At 40.8% G+C, this 20,542-nt stretch overlaps 1 protein-coding gene across 9 annotated transcripts in view; it reads right to left on the reverse strand.

Annotated features, from left to right (window-relative positions):
* The window catches only part of DMD (dystrophin), a 2,096,968-nt gene that overhangs the window by 68,043 nt on the left and 2,008,383 nt on the right, over positions 1-20,542 (reverse strand). For all 9 annotated transcript variants that reach the window (XM_070944209.1, XM_070944203.1, XM_070944204.1 and 6 more), the window contains 3 exons: positions 17,823-17,980; positions 1,686-1,852; positions 113-224 (listed from right to left, as the gene is read on the reverse strand). In XM_070944209.1, the coding sequence (XP_070800310.1) occupies positions 113-224; positions 1,686-1,852; positions 17,823-17,980 (437 nt within the window). The remainder of the gene's footprint in view (positions 1-112; positions 225-1,685; positions 1,853-17,822; positions 17,981-20,542) is intronic.

Here is a 20,542-nt window from a genome sequence, read left to right on the forward strand (position 1 = left end):
GTTCACTTTTCTTCAACAATTCCTTACTCAATCTTACTGATTTATCTACACAAATACAAATACTGTGCTTCATTCAGCGATTTATATTACAACCACTGTGATCATTACTTACTGGTGTACAATATTCCACCATTGGGTAGTGCATCTTATGACCTTTTGCAACTCGGCCAGAAAAGAAGCAGCTTTGGCAGACATCGTAGTTAAAGTGCTTTAAGCTTCTGTATCTGAAAGAGAAGGAAAAAGATGCAATTTACAAATTTAACAGTAAACTGTGTTTCAGTGTAAGTCTGAAGAATATATTAGAGCTTCATATTTTAATCAGCAGCACAAAATTAACTATAAGAGATCCATTTACAAAAACTGAGAACACTGGAAAAATAACTCTGAAAACTCTTAAACCATTTTTGTTTTTTGAATTGTGCATAGCCCATAAACATATATTTCATTCAAATATCAAAGAACTTGGGTTGCCCAAAAGCAGTAATAGATTGGTTATCAACTAATCAGACATGCTGTTTGTCATAGCAGGATTTCAGTGTTAGAGGGATTCAGTGCACTGAAATAATCAAAATGATTAAAACTGTAGCTTTAAAAAAGTCAGAAGTTGCAGCTGATTTCAAAATCAGAATCAAAAATTTTACTGGATGCACTCTTATGAGATCCTATTGTATCTATTCTACAATCCCTCACCTGGTAATAAATTGGGCATCATTCAAAATAACGGAGCCAGTATCATTTATTCTATTTATTCATTCAATTCAATTTATATACCGCCCTTCTCCTATTGGACTCAGAGCGGTGCACAGCCAAGGATAAAAAACATACCAATACAAAATTTAAAATCAATTAAAAGAATTATACAGCTTTGGCCCACAATTTAAAACAATCCAATTAAAACACAATTTACACTTAAAAAGCTAAAAAGCTAAAAAGAGCTAAAAAAGAGCTAAAAAATTTGTACTGTTACTATTCAAAAGTATCTTAATTGTGCATAGAGGTAGTCCTTGACTTACAACTATTCATTTAGGGACTGTTCAAAGTTACAACCGCACTGAAAAAAGTGACTTACGAGTTTTTTTCACACTTATGATTGTTGCAGATCCCTATGGTCATGTGATCAAAATTCAGCCGCTTGGCAACTGACTCATATTTATGATGGTTGCCATATCCTGGGCTCATTGAGACCTTCTCGAAAGCACAGAAGCCAGATTTATTTAACAACAGTTTTACTAATTTAACATCTGCAGCGATTCACTTAACTATGGCAAAAAAGGTCATAAAATGGGGCAAAACTCACATAACTATCTTATTTAGCAACATAAATTTTGGACTCAATATTATGGTTGTAAGTTGAGGACTACCTGCATATATTTTTATGTGTCCAAACACAATTTCAAAATGAAGAAGGAATTTATTTTTTCATAAAACTCATTTGATTAATTTCTGAATATTTAATTTGAAAAAAGACAAAATTTAGGTGTTCAATGTGGAAGAAATTTGCAGAATGTTTCCTGCGTTAGTTCACTTAAGAAAGAGAAATATATTTGATAAAAAACCAATCTGTTCTTTACAGAGATGTTCTATGCTACCACTGTTTATTGAACTTATATTGTACGCTTCTATACTGAATAACATATCATTATAGTTCCAGTGGTATGAAACCGTTAATTAATTCAGCATTTTACCTGAATCCAATAATTGGACATTCTTTACAGATGTTGCACTTGGCCTGATGTTTGGCAGTTTCAGCAGCTGCCACTCTATGTAAAACCGGAAGCCATACCATTGATTGTGGTTCAAGTCTCATCCAATCCAGAAAAAGAGCCGCTTCTATTTCAGGTTTGTTATTTGCCTGCGAGAGAAAAGTGATGCTGTCAACTCTGAACCAAACTTAGCAGCAGCCATCTTTCTGTTCCTCAGTTGCCACACAGAGGGAAGGAGATTGGAATGCATTACTAGACATAACAAAGAGCTTTCTCATCAGAACCAAGATCATCTCTACTGGCAACAGATAAGGTTGGGGAAGGAGTGCCTGAAGAACTGGCCAATTAACCCAATTGGCCAATATGACCTGTGACACTTGGGGATGGAGTTATTTCCTAGTTTAATTATACTGTAACCGCGAGAAAGATTTAGATTTGGTTTTCCATTGAAGCTGTGCTGATATGATGTACTCATTAAAGAAGACCTTTGAGAAGGAGCCAAGTCTCAGAGTTCCGATTTGCTTGAGTTCATTAGTCAGAGCCTTGACATTAAACGAAATCTCCTGAGCCCCAACTGTCCTTCCAACAACACTGGACGGGTGGAAAAGACTCAGCGATGATTGGAGATGGAGAAGACTGCCCCGGCTGGGGTTACGCCACAGGCAAGTCACTCTGGTGAGATGGTGGTCACTGGTGGTCTGTGTGGAAAGGACTGATAAGCCAGTGATGTGGGAGGAACCCTAGCCACTGAGGACCTTTACTGAATGGAGGTGGGAGCCAAGTGCTGCTGAATTTCCCAAGGTCTCCTCAGTCACTGGCCACTCTCATCCTGAAATGGAAAGCGAAGAGGACTGCCAAGTGGGATGAGCACAGGGAATGGAAGTACCTGACTGTCCTTCACTATGGTAGAGTGGCAGAGGGAGAGGTTCGACTACATGGACAGTGGAACTGAATCGGGTCATCTGTGGTGACAGCAGCTTAGCCAGCTCAGCCACTGCTGACCCGCTGGAGCCAGAGCCCAACCCCGGTGGCACAAGTTGGCCAGCCCACCTCCCCAACCAGCTGGGGCAGCAAATCCAAGCCGAAGGAAGAGCCCCCACAAGACAGCAACCAGCAGCAGGTTCAATGAGGCAACCTCAGACTCCTCCTGGATGGCACAGGTATCTGCTGAGGCTTTATTATCCAGGGCCCGGTTGGTTACCTAGACCGTGGGGTCCCCTCCTCTGTTGGCAGACCCGCCACTTATGAAGGCCACTTTTGACGGAGACCTGGAGAAATTGATGTTCTTCCTCAACCAGATGTGGACCCACATGGACTGCTATGCCCCAGCCTACACATCGGACATGGCGATGGTGAATGGCATGACCGCCAACCTAGAGGGAGAAGCCGCAGAGTGGGTGAAGATACTCCATGATGAAGATGCACCAGAGTTGGGGAATATTGAAGCCTTCGTGGGGGAGCTGAGAGTCAGATTTGAGGAAGAGTCCCAAGCCTTGCAAGCAGAAGCCGAAATCCGAGACCAAAAGCAGGGGGGCCAACTGGCAAAGGAGCATGTGCAGGAGTTCTGCAGAGTGACTGGCCAGACCGACTGTTGGTCTACTACTTTAAGGAGAGCCTGGACCAAGGGGTCCCAAGCAAATTTGTGACTGGTACCAGATGGCCGTAGCAATGGACCTGAAACGTAAGCAATGTGAGAAGCGCAGAGCACCTAAACCGAAGCCCAAGTGGACACAAGAGGGCTGTCGGTACGGTTGCCAAACTGTCCTTCTTCCTGCTCCGGCCCAAGCCTCCATCAAGTGCTTCAGAGGTGGCCATGCAAGGTCATCAAGCCGCTGAGTGCCTGGCACCAACACCCCAGCCAAAAGTGACCTTGGCTGCATTGTCTAAGCCAAAATAGCCATCACAGAAGGGTTTGGAGAAGTGGAGTTTGATACACCAGGCCATCGAGGTCTCCCCCACTTCAAGTGGGGGAGAGGGAACTCTGACCCAAAGGGACCAGCAGCCTGCCCTCATGACAGTGATGATGAGGATGAAAACGACCCAATGGTAAGTGAAGCCATCCGCCCCTTTGCCATCCCCGCAAAAAAGTGGTGCCAAAGTCAGGAATCCAGGCAGAGGTGGATGCCCTAATAGACTCAGGCTGCACAAGGTGCCTAATTAGCCTACTGACAGTCCGGAAGCTAGGGATCAGAGCGAAGAGACTGCTCTGAGCCATGAAGTTCGAGCAAGTCAATGAATCACTCATAGGAGGTTCCCCTGCAATGCACCTCACTGAGCTGGTGCAGCTAGAGATAGGCCAACATTGGGAGATCATCTGATTTGTAATAGTCCCGAAGGGAACTCTGGCATAGAGGGACCATCAGCCTGCCCCCTATGACAGTGACGATGAGGCAGTGATTCTAGGGTCCCAATGATCTGGTGGGAAGGGGGAGAGAGAAAAATAAGGCTAGGAAGAGGCCTTCTCCCTCCTCAAGGCAGCCAGAAGGGAGGAGCTGTCCAGCACTGGGCAGAACCTGAAGGAAACAAGCTCCTTAAAGCCACTTTAGAGCAACAACCAGGAACCCAGCTAATCCTCAAATAATTCTGTGACCTAGTTCAATAAGAAAGAATGTGATGTGCTACCCCCACCACACCCCACCAACTGTACTATTGAGATCCTACCAGGCACAAAGCTCTCTAAACCAAAAATTTACTCCATGACCCCAAAGGAAATGAAGGACCTAAGGGAATACATTGACAAAGACCTAGCCAGAGGCTTCATCAAGCCAGCAAAATTCAGAGAGAGAGAAAAATGGGACGATGAGACTTTGTGCGGACTTTAGGGAAATTAATGACACGTGTGTGGAAAACATGTACTCACTACCCCTAATGAAAGACATGCTGGCCCACGTAGCAAAAGGGAAGATCTTCACCAAGCTAGACCCGAGGGAGGCATATTACAGGGTGAGAATCAAAGAGGGGGATAAGTGGAAGACTGCTTTTAACTGCCCACTGGGCAGCTTCCAATTCAAAGTAATGCCATTTGAGCTCCAAGGGGCCCCTGCGGTCTTCATGCAACTCATAAATGAAGTGTTGCATGAGTATTTGTACAAGGGGTCCTAGCGTACTTAGATGACATCCTCATCTTCACTGAAACAATGGAGGAGTACATCAAATTAGTCAGCCACGTACTAAAGAAACTCTTGGCTGCAAACCTATATGCCAAGCTATCCAAATTCGAGTTCCATAAGACCCATCTTGACAGGGATACCTAGGCTATCAAGTGTCGAACGAGGGGATAGAAATGGACTCAGGAAAAGTAAAAGCCATCCTGGAATGGCAACACCCTCGAACCCTCAAGCAACTGCAGAGCTTTTTGGGGTTCGCAAACTTCTACCAGCGGTTCATCCCCTTTTTTGCCAAAACAGTCCTGCCCATCACCAAACTGCTAAAAACAGGGAAAGGGAGGGCCAAACTGCAACCCAGCCGGCCACTAAAGTGGACTGTGGAGTGCCAGGGAGCATTTGAGAAACTCAAATGTCTATTCACGGAGGAACCAGTCCTAAAGCACATAAACCCCGAGGAAGCATTCGTTATTCAGGCAAATATCAGCAATGTAGCCATAGGGGAGTCCTCCTCCAGAAGAACAAGGAGGGGAACCTCCAACCATGCGCCTACACCTCCAGAAAACTCACCCACACTGAACAAAGGTGAGTGGTGTGGGAGAAAGAGGTTTTCATGGTCCATTGGGCATTATTAACCTAGCGGCATTTCCTAGAAGGGAGCCAAGTGCTGTTTGAAGTATGGACTGATCACAAAAATCTGAAGGCCTTTAGGTCCCCTCGGAAGCTCTCTCCCAAACAAGTTCAATGGGTGCAGCATTTTAACCGATTCAACTTCATGCTGAAATACATCCCAGGAAGGAAAAACCTCCTAGCAGATGCCTTGTCCCAAATATCCCAATACAAGAGTAAGCGTGGTCAATGCCATCATTCCTATCCCCCAGAAGGCAGCACAAGTCACTATGAGGCAACGGACTAGAAGGCAATCAAGCGAATCGGGGGAAGAGCTAACTCAAAAGCTCAAAGCTGAGCTGCAAACCAACCCCTGGTTCAGGGACAACCAACAACTCCTGACCTCCTGAGACGGACTGGCATGGAAAGGTCCAAAATTGTACATTCCCAGCACCCTCCGGGTCCAATTTCTGCAAAGAAGCCATGACTCCAAGCAAGTCGGCCACTTTCGATTCCTAAAGACATGGCATCTGGTGCAAAGACAATTTTGGTGGTCAGCAATGAAAAAGGACAATGAAAGCTATGTAAAAAGCTATGCCACATGCACAGTGATGAAAAAAAGACCTGGGAAACCCCAGGACTGTTACAGCAAGTGGCCGAACTGTCACAACCCTGGCAGGAAATAGCAATGAACTTTATTGTGGAAGTCCCAGAAAGTGGAGGAAACATCGTAATCTGGACAGTAATTGATCTTTTTTCCAAACAGGCCCACTTCATTGCCTGCTCTGGCCTCCTTTTAACTGGCTAAGCTGTTCCTGAAGTACATTTACCAACTGAATGGAGTTCTAAAGAGGATCATCTCTGATGGGTGTGTGTGTGTGTGTGTGTGTGTGTCCCAGTCTATGGCTAAATGAGCTGAGGTGGCACAGTGGTTAGAGTGCAGAACTGCAGCTACTTTAGCTGACTGCTAGTTCAGCAGATCAGCGGATCAAATCTCACCGGCTCAAGGTTGACTCAGCCTTCCATCCTTCCGAGGTGGGGGACCCAGATTGTTGGGGGCAATATGCTATTTAGTACACTGTCTTTGGTGTAAGCCGCCCAGAGTCCTTGGAGAGTGGGCGGCATAGAAATATGACTAATAAAATAAATAAAAATAAATAAATTTTGGAGGGAGTTCATATAGTCAATTGGGGAATCCCGGGGCTTAGCTCACTTTTCATCTGAGTACTAATGGGGTGGTGGAACGTATGAATGCAATGATAGAGCAGTACTTGAGGTGTTATGTAAATTACCAACAAATCAATTGGGCTGATCTGCTACCTTTCACTGAGGTGGCATATAATGCTGTACATAGCAGCATGGGCTTCACACCTTTCAAGGTAGCCACAGGGGCAGATTTTATCCCAATGCCTGATTTCCCTCGGGAGCCCCATTCCTCAATAAGCCTGATTGAATGGATAGACTCCCTGCAGGATGCTTGGAGGAATGTGAAACGGGCACCGCCAAAGCCACTGTGACACAAAAAGAGCAGGCAGACAAAAGGTGATCCCCTCAGAAGCCATTTCACATAGGAGAGAAAGTTTACCTCTCCACCAATTACCTGAAACTAAAACTGCCATGTAGAAAACTGGGTCCTAAATTTATAGAACCTTTTCCCATCATAAAAATAATTAATCCAGTCATGGTGGAGTTGAAATTTCCATGCCTGTTGGGAGAAATATATTTGGTTTTCCACAGTAATCTATTGAAGCCAGTAATTGGTTCGGAGCTGTGGCCAGTAGCTCAGGAAGCCCCAGGTCCCATCACAGTGCAGGGAGAGACCCATTACAAAGTAAAAAGAATCCTGGATTCTAGACTGTGCATGGGGAGGTTACAGTATTTAGTACAATGGAAAGGATACCATCTTTCAGGAGCCACTTGATTGAAGAGTCAAAACATAAGAGCAGACAGGCTGATCAAAAAATTCCATGAGAAAACCCCCCAGAAGCCAAAAGGACAGGGGCAGGGGTGGCTAAGAAAAAATTAATTGTAGGAGAGATCTGTCACGATCCATCTGGATCTTGAGCCTATCATCTGGGATGTTGGCTAGTTATTACTTTACTTGTTTCTAGATGTTCACAGATCTGTTTTTTTTATCTTTTCCAGTATCTTCCCGAGTATTTATGTTAGGATGATTGGTGTGTAGTTTCCTGGGTCTATTTTTTCCTTTTTTTGAAGATGGGAACCACATAACAGCTCTTTTACAGTCCTTTGGTATTTCCCTGGTGCTCCAGGATTTTTGAAAGATATGGTACAATGGTTCTGAGATGACATCTGCCAACACCTTTAGCACTCTGGGATGTAGTCCATCAGATCCGGTGATTTGCATTCATCCAGATCAGACAGGTCTTCTCTTACCATTTTTTTGCTTATTTTAAATTTTATTTCTAGTCTGTCTTTTATATTTGTGTTTTTGGTAGGTTGGGCTATAATTTATTTTTGTGTGAAGACTGACCCAAAGAATGAGTTAAGCAGCTCTGCTTTCTCTCTGCTGCTTGTTACTTCCTTGCCGTCTTCTCTCTTTAGTGTTTCCTTGATTTTTTTTTTTCTTATTTATATGTTGAAAGCAACTTTATAATCTTTGACTTCTGTTGCAAGTCTTTGTTTGTTCTGATTCTTTGCTTTCCTGACTTTGTCTTTGCACATTCTGGCTATCTGCTGGTATTCTGCCTTAGTTATGTATCCCTTTTTCCATTTTTTATATTTGTCCTTTTTTCTTTCAATTTGTCAGAGAGGTATTTGTGCAGCCACACTGGTTTCTTCTCGGATTTCGTCTTTTTCTTTTTCAGTGGTATTGTGATGGACTGGGGTTTTATGATTATGTTTTTCAGAGTTTCCCAAGCTTCCTGAGTTGTTTTCCGTTTTAGGATTTGTTAATTGGTTAGAAAAAGTACATCTACAGTATTTTTTCTGCTTGATTGGGTGGCCTGTAGTATACACCTATGGCAATCTGTTTTTTTTTTTTCTTTTATATTTATCCATATGCATTCTAGGAGGTTTTTGTCTTTGGTTTCGTGCATTTCTGTAGCAATATAGTGGTCTTTTACATATAGTGCAACTCCACCTCCTCTTTTATGGAGTCTTTTTTGTACAGTTTGTATCCTTCTATCAATATGTTCCAGTCATGGGTTTCAACCCACCAACTTTCAGTGATTCCACCGATATCATATTTACCTTCATGTATTAATAATTCAGGTTCACCCTGTATGTTCACCAAACTTTTTGCATTTGTATATAAGCATTTGAGATCTTTATGTCTGACTCTGGATATGCTTCCTATGTCTCCTATTTGGTGTTTGAGTTTATCTTCCTTTCCATCCCTCACTTCATTATTTGGTTTGTTTTCTAGAGGTTTTTGCTTGGAATTAGGTCGTAAAGGTTGGCCAATCTCCACCCTCAACTTTAGTTTAAAGTCCTCCTGATAAGTTGAGCCAGTCATTTTTCAAAAACATTCTTCCCAGTTTTTGTGAGATGCAGCCCATCCCTTGCCAAAAGCCCATCATGCAGGTAGTGCACAGCATAGTCCAGGAATCCAAAGTTCTTTTGGCAACACCAACCCTTTAGCTAGTGGTTCACTTCTAAAACCCTTTGTTCTCTTACTGGATGTTGATCTTTCGTTGGCAGTAAAGATGAAAAAACTACTTGTGTATCCAACTCCTTAACTTTCTTGGCTAGCTGCTTGTAATCATTCAATATTGTTTTCAGGTCCATTTTCATGTCATTCACCTCATGTGAAATAGCAGAAAAAGGTTTTATTATTTTGTTTAGGTTCTCAGCCACATCTTTTATTTTTGCTCTAAGGAGACAACATATCTCTCTGGATTGATTGTCTGGCTACAGATGGCTGGTTCTGTTCCCTTGAGAATTGCATCTCCTATCACCAACATTCGTCTTTTTTCCCCCTAAGATTTGGGGTATTTTTCTACCTGTCACAGAAGCACTTGATGCTGTTATTTTTAAAGGGACATTTGATGAAGCTTTTCTAGGTGTCTGCATGTTTTCTTCTACTGAGAATCCATGAAATTGATTGCTCAGCATCAGTGGGGCTGCCTCAAGAGTGGGTTTCATATTTATTTATTTATTTATTTATTTATTTATTTATTTATTTATTTATTTATTTATTTATTTATTTTTATATGCCGCCCTTCTCTGGAGACTCAGGGCGGCTTACAATGCGTTAAGCAATAGCCTTCATACTTTTGTATATTTTATACAAAGTCAGCTTATTGCCCCCACAAACTGGGTCCTCATTTTACCCACCTTAGAAAGGATGGAAGGCTGAGTTGACCTTGAACCTGGTGAGAATTGAACTCACAGTAATTGCAGGCAGCTGGATGTTAAATGCTGCCTTAGTAGGAGGCATACGCCACTCAGGGTTGGGTTGGACAGGGGTTTTATACTAGGGTTTGGGTTTTTTTCTATGAGTGACATGTTCCCATCTGTCTTCTTCTAAGGGCTCAATTCTTTTAGAAGTTGTTTGATCATTATTATGTTCAATTTGGACATATTTTTCTTGCAAGGTTTGGGGTTTTTCATTTTGTAGGTTGAGTTTTAGAGTGATTAGAGTTTCCTCTAGACCCTTTACTTTTTCTTCTAGTAACTCAATTAGTTTATATTTGGTACATATATAGTTTCGGTCTTCTATGGGCATTAAGCGTATACATGGAACATGCTTTGCAGATCACAATAGCATCAGTGTCAGGTCCCCATAGATCCCTATCAGGACGCTGTCATTCTGGCGGGGAGGGCCAGGATGCTCTTTTACAATCTTTTCCTGTTTCTGGCCTTTCTATCACTTTGATATATCTTCTTGGGAAAGGGAGAGGGAAGGACAGGCCTGGGGTCATCTATTTTGTCTCAGCTTCGAAGGAATGGGCAAAGCGACACTTGAGAACAATTTATCACCTTCTCAGCTCTCACAACAACTTTACACCTGTGGATTGGCTCGCCTCAGACTGGGACATAGGGGAGAGGTTTTTGCAGCATTTAATCTAACAGTTCTGAGCAGGAATTTCAGATCAAATCTTACTCTTCTTGCTATCACTATCTCCCAATAAAAGTTTCCTTTTGAAATGCTACTTGCTTCAAGAGTTTGGCTTTCTTGAGGAGAGAGGCGAGGCAAGTCCTTACAATTGGTTTCTTTTTCCATGATTGGATTAATTTTTTTTGGTGAAAATGTAGGTTTTAGCACAGATTTTTAAAAGGAAAAATGTCCAATTTAGAAATTTGATATTCTAACAGATCCTTTAAAATTTCAAAATTTAGGGGGAAATGTCTAGTTTAAAATTTAAAGTTCTAGCAGTTTGACCCGATAGCAACTTCAAAGATTCAGTTTTGTTTATTCCAAAGTTTTGTTCTTCCTCTAGCACGCTTCCCCCCCAGGCCCCTCTAGCTCTCCCCCCTCCCGGTTCTTATGGCAGCCAAAGCAGTAAAAGCGGAGGCTGACATTCGGCCCCTCAGAAGAGATGTTAGTCCAGATCATCGGAGTCGGAGTCCGTCCCGCTGTCGTCTGCAGTGGTTGGAGTTCCCAACTCACCCTGGTTTCGGGGAGCAAACTCAACGACTTCTCCTTTCAGGGTGGTGTCGCGGCCTTTTGCGGGCGCTTTGTTGGCCTTCTTGGGCCCTGAGCCGGTAGATTTTGGCACTGGCTTGGAGAAACATTCTGCAGCCCAATGGCCTTCCTTTCCACATTTGTAGCAGGTGAAGGGCTTCGATTTGGGTTTGAATTCCACTCTCCCCGCGGCTGCCCTTGGCGCTCCTTTGCAGTAGAAGGAGGATGACGGATCTCCTGCACGGCCTGCTCGGAGTCGGCTTCGGGCCAGCTCGATCTCCACATCCTCAGCTACTACGTACCAACTCTGCAAGTTTTTGAGGACCCCCCACCCTCTACAGCCCTTGTATATTTCTTCATTCAGCCCATCTTTGAAACTCTCCAGTAGAGACGCTTCTGACCACCCTGTCATATAGGGTGCCAGCTCATGAAATTCTTGGGTGTATTCTGCCACTGATCTCCGGCCCTGCTGGATGCCCTTCATTCTGAGTCTCGCCTTCTGTTCAGCTAGGTGGTCTTCAAACCGCCTCCTAAGAGCCCCCATGAACTGGTGGTAGTTCCTCAGCAAGGGGGAGTTATTATTGTGGAGGACCACTATCCATTCAGCGGCTACTCCCTCTAGGACGTTCGTGACACATCTCATTCGAGCAGCATCTGATAAGTAGTCCTCCCCCCAGTCCTGCATGTGGTTCCACACTTGGGTCAAGAAAAGCCCCAATGTCTTCGGATTCCCATCATATTTTCCGGTTAGGGGGGGAATTTTTGGTTTTTTACGCCTGCGGGGTGGGGCCTGCAAGGCTGGGGGTCCCTGGGCTGCTGCATCCCCCACTTGAGCTCCAGAAGCCTGAGATGTTCCTTCCCCAGCATCCTCTTCTTCTCCCCCACAGGCTGTCTCTTCTGGATCCCCCCTGGGGCAGTCTCCTCCCTTCTCCACAGGGAACCCATAAGACTCACGGCTTTTCCGGTTTTCTTCAACATCACGGAGGAGTTGTAATGCTTGCGCCATCATGAGGCTTTCCTTTTGCTCTTGCAGCCACACTGCCTCTCTCTTACAGGGTCTGGAGCTGGTTACTCCCTGGGGGGTCCTCCCCAGGTCCGGCAATCTTCCTACTCCTCTCGACCATCTAGCTTCCTCAGGCTCCTCTCTCAGCCGAAGTGTTTCCATCCATTCTGCAGCCTCTTTCTCTGCTTGAAGTGAAGTTATCGTAGAACCAGATGCTCCTATTTGGTCTTCTTCACTCTCCTGGTCCGACATAATTTGGAGTCAGCCCCCTCGGTGTTTATCCGGGATGGCTGGAGATGTAATTTCAGCTTAATGTCAGGTGTGCTTCCTTCAAAGTCCAGGAAAGAATGACCCAAACTCCATGTTTTATAGAGAAAGGTACTTTTACTAGAAATGAAGTGAACGCAACCAAGGATAAGCTGAAATTAAAAACAATAGGTGCGAAAAGTGCATATAGAAAGCATCCCCTCCCACTGTCCATCATAAATCATCCAATCCAAAGGTCTCCCAGAGTCAGGGGGAAGCACGTCTGGCAGCGTCATCAATCAGGAATGCCACGATGGTTGACCCGATAGCAACTTCAAAGATTGTTTCGTTTCTTCCAGAGTTTCGTTCTTCCTCCAGCACGCTTCCCCCCCCCCAGGCCTCCCTAGCTCTCCCCCCTCCCGGTTCTTATGGCAGCCAAAGCAGTAAAAGCGGAGGCTGACAAATTTGCCCATCTGTAGTTCTTTTTAATTTATAAGACAATCTTCTAGGTGAATAAAATTGCTATTCTTTTATTCAAATTTCAGCAGGCTCTTTTATGAATCATAAAGTTTCAAAAGGCCATCTTGTTGGAAAGGGCTCAGTGCAGGAATCCCAAGTAAAACATCCTAAACAGATGACTAGCTAGCCATCAATTAATCAGATCCAACGAAGGTCAGCCTACCAGTTCTCCTCAGAATTTCAATATCACTAATTGCTAATACTCTGGGCAGTTATGATCTTAACCATTCTATGTTAATGATGTACAATCTCTACCTCATAAAAATAATCAAGTATATTATAAGAAGATTTAAATCCATATTAACAAAAGCTTTTCAATATCAAACAATACAGAAAAAATAGTTGCTGATTGTCTCTGAGATCCTATTATATAATCTTTTAAAAATCTCTAAATCCACACAATCATTAGCTCAGGGCTTTATATATTCAAAAGGGAACTGAAGGTGTTCCTACCACTTTACTGACATATTACTTTGCAATTATGATAGAGAAAATATGGTTACTCCCCAACAAAGTTATATAACAATCCAATATTTTTCCTTATATTCTAAAATCTGATAATAAAAATAAGACTTATCAAAATGTCTATTTCACCTTTGAAGAACTCAAACAGATTTGAAGAGTATTTATTTGGGTGTGCAATACATATGAAGCGCAATGGCAATTTGTGTAAAATCTTATGCACATTTTAGTTTCTCAGTTTTTTTTCCAGTCTGAACTGTTCAGCTTTGGGGTCAATAAAAGGAGTATATAAACAATCTAATTTTATACTATATATGAATCCTTTGACTTTCTTTTTCAATATTTGTAACATCCAGCATATGGATTGGAGAGACTTATCTTCAATCTTGTAAAGAGAAAAATAACTTCAACATTAAAAGTTTGTCCTAAAAATACCTAATTCCTTTGAATAACAAAGTTACTTTTCTGCCACTGAAGAGAATATTACAAAAACCAGTGTTGTGAATACAGTACATGGTTGTTGACAGAGCAAGGCTTCTGTTCTCAGAACTCTCAACAAGATACATTTCAAAGAAAGTTTTGGGACATTTTTATTTCATCTTTTTCTGTTAGTGCAGTAAAAAAAATGTATGGGTTAGTCAGGATGCTTAAAATAGCAGTTTCAAAAGAAGAAATAAAAAAAAGCTTAATGACCAGGAACAGCGAATTTATGGCAGGTGCTTTGTCTAAGTTGCCCTAATATAACAGTATTAAAACTGAAGTGGTCCAACTTGTTATTCCCTTAAAGCAGCTAGCAGCCCCTAATAACCACTAGAGCTCAGGGGAAGAAGGAGCCTGAGATTCCAAATGAACTGTGTGAGAAGCTTAAAGAAGCACTAAAGGTTGATAAATGGCTTACTACTCATAAAAATGACTGCACCATGCACAATGGACTGGTTTGGGTCGGAGCCAAATTATATGTGCCCTCAAGCTTGAGGAGCACCATTTTAAAAGGTGCTCATGATTCTAAGTCAGTAGAACATTTTGGATTTGTAAATATCTTGCACTTGGTTAAGGGGCAGTTCTGGCAGCCTTCTTTGAAGAAAGACATTGAAAGCTATGTAGCCAGCTGTCCAATTTGTGCAGCGTTGAAGAGACCACCGGGAAAGTCCACAGGGCTTTTACAGACTGTGGCCAGCCCCCAGGTACTATGGAAAGAAGTATCTATGGACTTTATTATGGAATTGCCTGAAAATGGGAGGAACGCTGTTCTTTCGCTTGTTACTAATCTTTTTTTAAAAAAACAAATGCACTTTGTTCCCTGCCCCAAGATTCCTTCCGCAAAGATACTAGCTGAACTTTTCGTACAACAAATGTATAGGTTGCACAGTATGCCTGAGCGCACTATTTCAGATAGAGGAGTGCAATTTACATTACAGTTTTGGCAGGAATTTTTGAAGCTGCTGAGAACTGCCCAGGGCTTGAGCTCCTCCCGTCACCCCCTCAAACTAACGGGGCATGTGAGAGAACCAACTCAGTCATGGAACAGTACCTCAGGTGCTACATTAATTACCAACAAGACAATTGGCCTTTTGCAGAGATAGCATATAACAATTCTGTGCATAGTAGCACAGGGTTCACCCCATTTAAGGCATCCTCCAGTCAAGACTTTGTAGCTATGCCAGGAGTTGCCTCAAGAGAAACCACACGTACCCTCCTTAGTGGAGTGGATAGCACAACTGCAGAACACTTGGCCAATAGCCCGTAAGGCACTGGAGGAGGCACATCAGGCACATAGAAACAAGCTGACAAAAACATGTGAAGCCAAAAGATTTTAAAGTAGGTTTACCTCTCCACAAAGTACTTACAGTCCACCCCAAAATAAAAAAAACCTGGAATCTAAATATATGGAGCCATTCCCAATTGTTAAAGTAATTAACCCAGTCACTGTACAACTGGAGTTGCCCAAGAATCTTAAACATATTCATCCTGCGTTTCACTCGTTTATTGAAACATGAAACTGTGTCACCCCTTCACCCTGCACCTTAACACCCCTCTTGTGCCCACTCTAATCAAAGGAGAGCAGTATTTTGAAATTAAAGAAATTCTGTAGTCCAGGAAACATAGAGTGAAGGTCAAATACCTCATTGCCTGGAAACACTGTCCGAATGGGTGGATGCCAAACATATAAAAATTTAATAAATAAATAAATAAATAAATAAATATCCGGGCACTAAACTCCTCCAGATCTTTCATAGAAAATACCCCGACAAACCCTGAATGAATCACTGTCCTTGTTGAGATATGTTGTTTGTTTTACTTGTATTAATTTTATATGTGTTGCTAAAGCCTCTGTTATATGGAGCCGAATGTCAGGCAGCCTGCTACTTGCTGCCATAAAAATGGGAGGAGGGGGTCAATGGAGAATTTTTTATTGCTGCTTTGCAACTACAGCCTGTGCTTTGCTTATCTCTCCAAGGTCATTTCTTCTAGCTTTGGTATGCAGCAGCCAAAGACGATGTACTTGAATCAAAGACTTTCTCAAAACATTTCCTGGCCGGTGCTTTCCCTCAGATTGCTTAGCTACCAGGGGGGTTGGGCTTTACAATTTGTTTCAAGTTGCTGCATCGCGCACCTTTGCCTCAGATCTTGCCTGAAACTTGTTGTATTCAGTTCTCTCCTAGTAAAAGTACCTTTTCTCTGAATCTATGGAGCCAAGGGTTTTTCTTTCCTAGGAATTGGATGGAGACAGCCCTGACAATAAGCTTTATTAGTTTGTTTTAACCTGAGTAAAATAAAACAGAAAATGAATATACAAAATTTAAAGTTATAAACAACTACTCTGTTACCTTTTTCAATATACAACAGAATGGGTTAATTTAAACAGCATATTAATGGGACCTCAAATGGCAAGAAAACTGATCAATAAAATTTTGTGAACTCCCAGACGCCTAGAGTCATGAGATCTCAATGGCTATTCATGATTTTTATAGTTTTGGAAATATGCACTAATTCATTCAAACAAGGTTTTTATCATGCACAACATGTTGAAACCGGAATTTAGAAAAAGAGATAGCTGTTGTTTTACACTATGCTTTGCATTTATCACTTATCTATTGTCTCCTTTGAAATAAAAAAAAAGGCTGACTAAGAATAAATCAAGCTTTTCAATTCTTGTTCAAAATACTAATTTTGGTTCTTCACTTAATAAACTATTTTATTCCCATCTGACCTTTACTACCATTACTATAGTACTACATTCACTATTAGCTAAGAAAATACAAACTTCTGCTTGATTCACTCATAACACATTATAAAATGTATCTTCACTGTTTTTCTATTTGCGACATTACAAATCCCCACTTTGCTTTATTAATAATTGTTCTTTCTGCCCAGGTAAAACACATTTATTTATTTATTTATTTATTTATTCAATTTATATGCCGCCCCTCCAAAGACCCACATTAGAGGGTAACATTATTCATGTAAAAGACAATGGACAAGAAATGAAAAACCAGAATTTAGATCACCTCCTAGAGTATAATCCAAGAGTATTGAAGAGCTCAAATACTTACTTTAGGTGCTTTCAAATGATGGTTAGAAGTTACATTTCCTTTATTTATAGTAGTTATGTGGAAGAAAGGTTTTTAGCTAAAATTCTCTTCTTTACCTCCTCTCTTATTTTTTATTTGTTGTTTGTTTGTTTTGTTTTATTAGATTTATATACCGCCCTACTCGCCCGCCCTACCTATTTGACCACAGTATGCAATGTTTGCCTTCAGGGTAATGACAGATCTTTGCTGCTTCAGAGAAGTCAAAGCTTTACAGGTTTGGGAAGGGCTATTTTCACAAACCAAACCTTTTACCCATACATATCTTACTTTTTCTGTTTTTAAAGCTGAATTTAATGTGATTTATTGCTGGTAAATATCTATCGTTTTATATAGTTTTGATTGCTTATTTAGTATCCTATGACTATCACTAAGTGTTGTATCTTATGATTCAGGATGAATGTATTTATGATGACCATGATTTATCACTTATATCTTTTATGTACACTGAGAGCTTATACACCGAAGACAAATTCCTTTTGTGTCCAATCACACTTGACCAATAAATAAGAATTCTAGATGGAGAAATAAATATTAACACGGGATGGATCTAGTTCCAGCAGCACTTTCAGACTGGTCTGATTAATTATTGTATCAATTTAGTATGGCATTTTCAGTTAATCAAGGAAAGAGTTAAAGAAAATGCAGTCATATTTTATCAAAATATAATAATATTCATGTAATTGTTTCTCTTGAAATCTACATACAGTGGTACTTTGGTCCTTGTTGGTAATTCATTCCAAAAGATGTGTTGAATACTAAAACCAATGGGTACCAAGAAAACCACATGACTTGCCACTTGACTCACTACTTTGGCCGGAAGAAATAGTGAGTCATATTGCAGTCAACATCAGCAAGTTCTTTCTTCCACTGGATGCCGGTACAAGATTTCTGCTTCAAAATGCGTCCAATACCAAATTTGACAAGTTTTGAAGCAGTTGAGTGCTGAGTGTGCTATTAAAATGTTGAGTCTTTTTAAAAGCAAGATATACTTACAAACTGAAAACAACTCCTAACACTGGGTTCAATATTACTGCCACCAAAAGAAGCAACTTCTCCCAGCTGCCTTGGAATCTGGATAGAATCATGGAGGAGGAGACCCAGACGACGTTGATCACAGAATCCAGTGGGACTAGCTACTTGCTTGAACAGATCTGAAAAATTGAATAAAAATATGGGGAAAATTCATGCAAGCAAACTAGAGTATATTGCACATGATGTTACTAAATTATTGCAATAATCTAGACAAGTACAAGGCATGGGACTTTATATTATACTTGGAATTTTTTATTTATCTCGTGTAAAAATTCCCAGGAAGCTTTGTCAAATTGCAAATAGTGTTTCCAAGAAAAAAATGCATTCTATTACAAAGATTCATCAGCCCCAGGGACTGTTAGAGTAAAATTCAACTGACTATGAATTTGCTACACTGCATGTATTTTTTTAGCAACTACACAGCACATCTGTAACAGAAGGAAGACCAGCTTGAAAAGACCTGAAATATTTATTTGACACTAATGCAGTTGCCAAAACATGACCTGGATAATCTTTATTTTTCAACGTGTTAGAAACTTTTCAGCGCAATGAAAAAATATGGTTTTACTTTTACAGCTTCTTTAATATTTCATACTTCAGTAGGAAAGTTCTCATGTTGTATACAGCTATTTTTAGAAGAGTTTTACACCTAATTTTATTTTGTTTCTCTTTAAGTTGTTAAAATAAAGAAATATAATTCCTAATCAAATTTTAGTATTTTACTATTCAATCTACAATTTCCTGCATACTCTTTCAAAGCCCTAGACAATCTCTATGTGTCAGGTTATCAGTGACATGTTTTTTTTTGTTTTTTTTTTATTGCAAAAGTTTTACAATTACATTTTCACCCCTTTTCCCCCCCCACCTCCCCCCCAAACTTCCCAACCTCCCTAACCCTCCCTAACCCTCCCCTCCCCCCAGACTTCCCTATAATATACTCATACTCATAAAAAACCCTTAATATAACACTTATATGTAAACTTGAACCCCTCCCTCCCCTGTATAATTTTTCTCTTTACCTCATTACATTAAAATATTTCTAATACATTATTTTCAAATAAAAGCTATTTGATACTTTCTAGTTTGATATTTGTTCTGAACATATTCTATCCACCTTTTCCATTCCCATTCATAAGTCTCTTGTGAACAATCTTTTAAATATGCTGAAATCTTCGCCATCTCTGCAAAACTGGCCATCTTCAAAGTCCATTCCTCGATAGTGGGCAAAGCTTCATTCTTCCAGTATTTACCTATCAACAATCTTGCTGCTGTTATCATATACAATATCAATTTTGTTTCACCCAATGTAAAACCCTTAACTATACCCAATAAAAACAGTTGTGGAGAAAATTGAATTTTTTTCTTCAAAACATTCTGCATGACCCACCAAATTTTTATCCAAAAAGCCTTAACTTTCCTACAGGTCCACCAAACATGATAATACGTAGCATCCAAACATTCACATCTCCAACATTTTGGCTGAACATTAGGGTACATACATGACAACTTTTTGGGATCTAAATGCCATCTATAAAACATTTTATAGAAATTTTCCCTCAGGTTCTGCGACTGCGTAAATTTAACATTCTGAACCCAAATTTTTTCCCATGTTTCCAACATCACTGGTTCTTCAAAATTTTGTGCCCACTTAATCATACAGTCTTTAACTAATTCAGTTTCTGAGTCCCTTTCTAGCAAAACATTATAAAGCCTTTTGATATGCATTGGACCTTTCTCTCTTATATGTCTAACCAATTCTTCCTCATGCAACATAATACCAGTTTTTTGGTCCTCTTTCCATCTCAATTGTAATTGATTATATTGTAACCAAGTTAAATTAATCCCTTCGTCCAACAGTGTCTGCAATGTCTTCAGCTGCCATCTGCCCGCATCTGTAAAAAGAACCTCTTTGTATAAAAACCCCCCGAGTGACATTATATTTGTATTCCACAAAGTATGACCAAGATCCAGCCATAGCGGTATTTTATAATCCCATTTGAGTCGATGCTTCTTCCAAACTCTCATCAAGGAGTCTCTAAGTATATGACTTTTAAATACTTTATCAACTTTGTCATCATAAAATAAGTAAGCATGCCATCCAAATTCAAGATCAAAACTTTCTGCATTCAATATTCCAGCCTTTTTACTTCCAAACCAATCACTTGTTAAAGTTAAAGCTGCTGCATCATAATATAACTGTAGGTTTGGAAGTTTAAGACCTCCTCTTTCTGGAACATCTTGCATAATTTTCAATTTCACTCTCGGCTTTTTCTCGTTCCAAACAAACTTATTAAGTCCAGTTTGCCAAACTTTCAATTGTTTATCGCTTTTAAGCACCGGAATCATTTGAAACAAAAAAAGAAATCTTGGCAAAATGTTCATCTTAACTGCCGCTATTCTTCCAAGTAGAGACAGCTGCAGTTTTTTCCAAGTCTCCATGTCTTTCTGCACCTCTCGCCACAACACCTCATAGTTATTTTGAAACAATTTCATGTTTGATTCTGCAACCTGAACTCCTAGATATTTTACCTTAGGTACAGTCTCAAAACCTGCCCTTCTTTCAAGCTCATGTTTACGATCTTGTGTCATGTTTTTAGCTATCATTTTAGTCTTTTTTGGATTCAGTCTAAAACCTGAAACTTTACCATAGTCTTGTATAATGTCCTTCATCAGGATTATTG

Source organism: Pituophis catenifer, unplaced genomic scaffold (assembly GCF_029215685.1).
Source record: "Pituophis catenifer annectens isolate HBS135680 unplaced genomic scaffold, rPitCat1.0.hap2 SCAF_4, whole genome shotgun sequence".
NCBI classification, from domain to species: Eukaryota; Metazoa; Chordata; class Lepidosauria; order Squamata; family Colubridae; genus Pituophis; species Pituophis catenifer.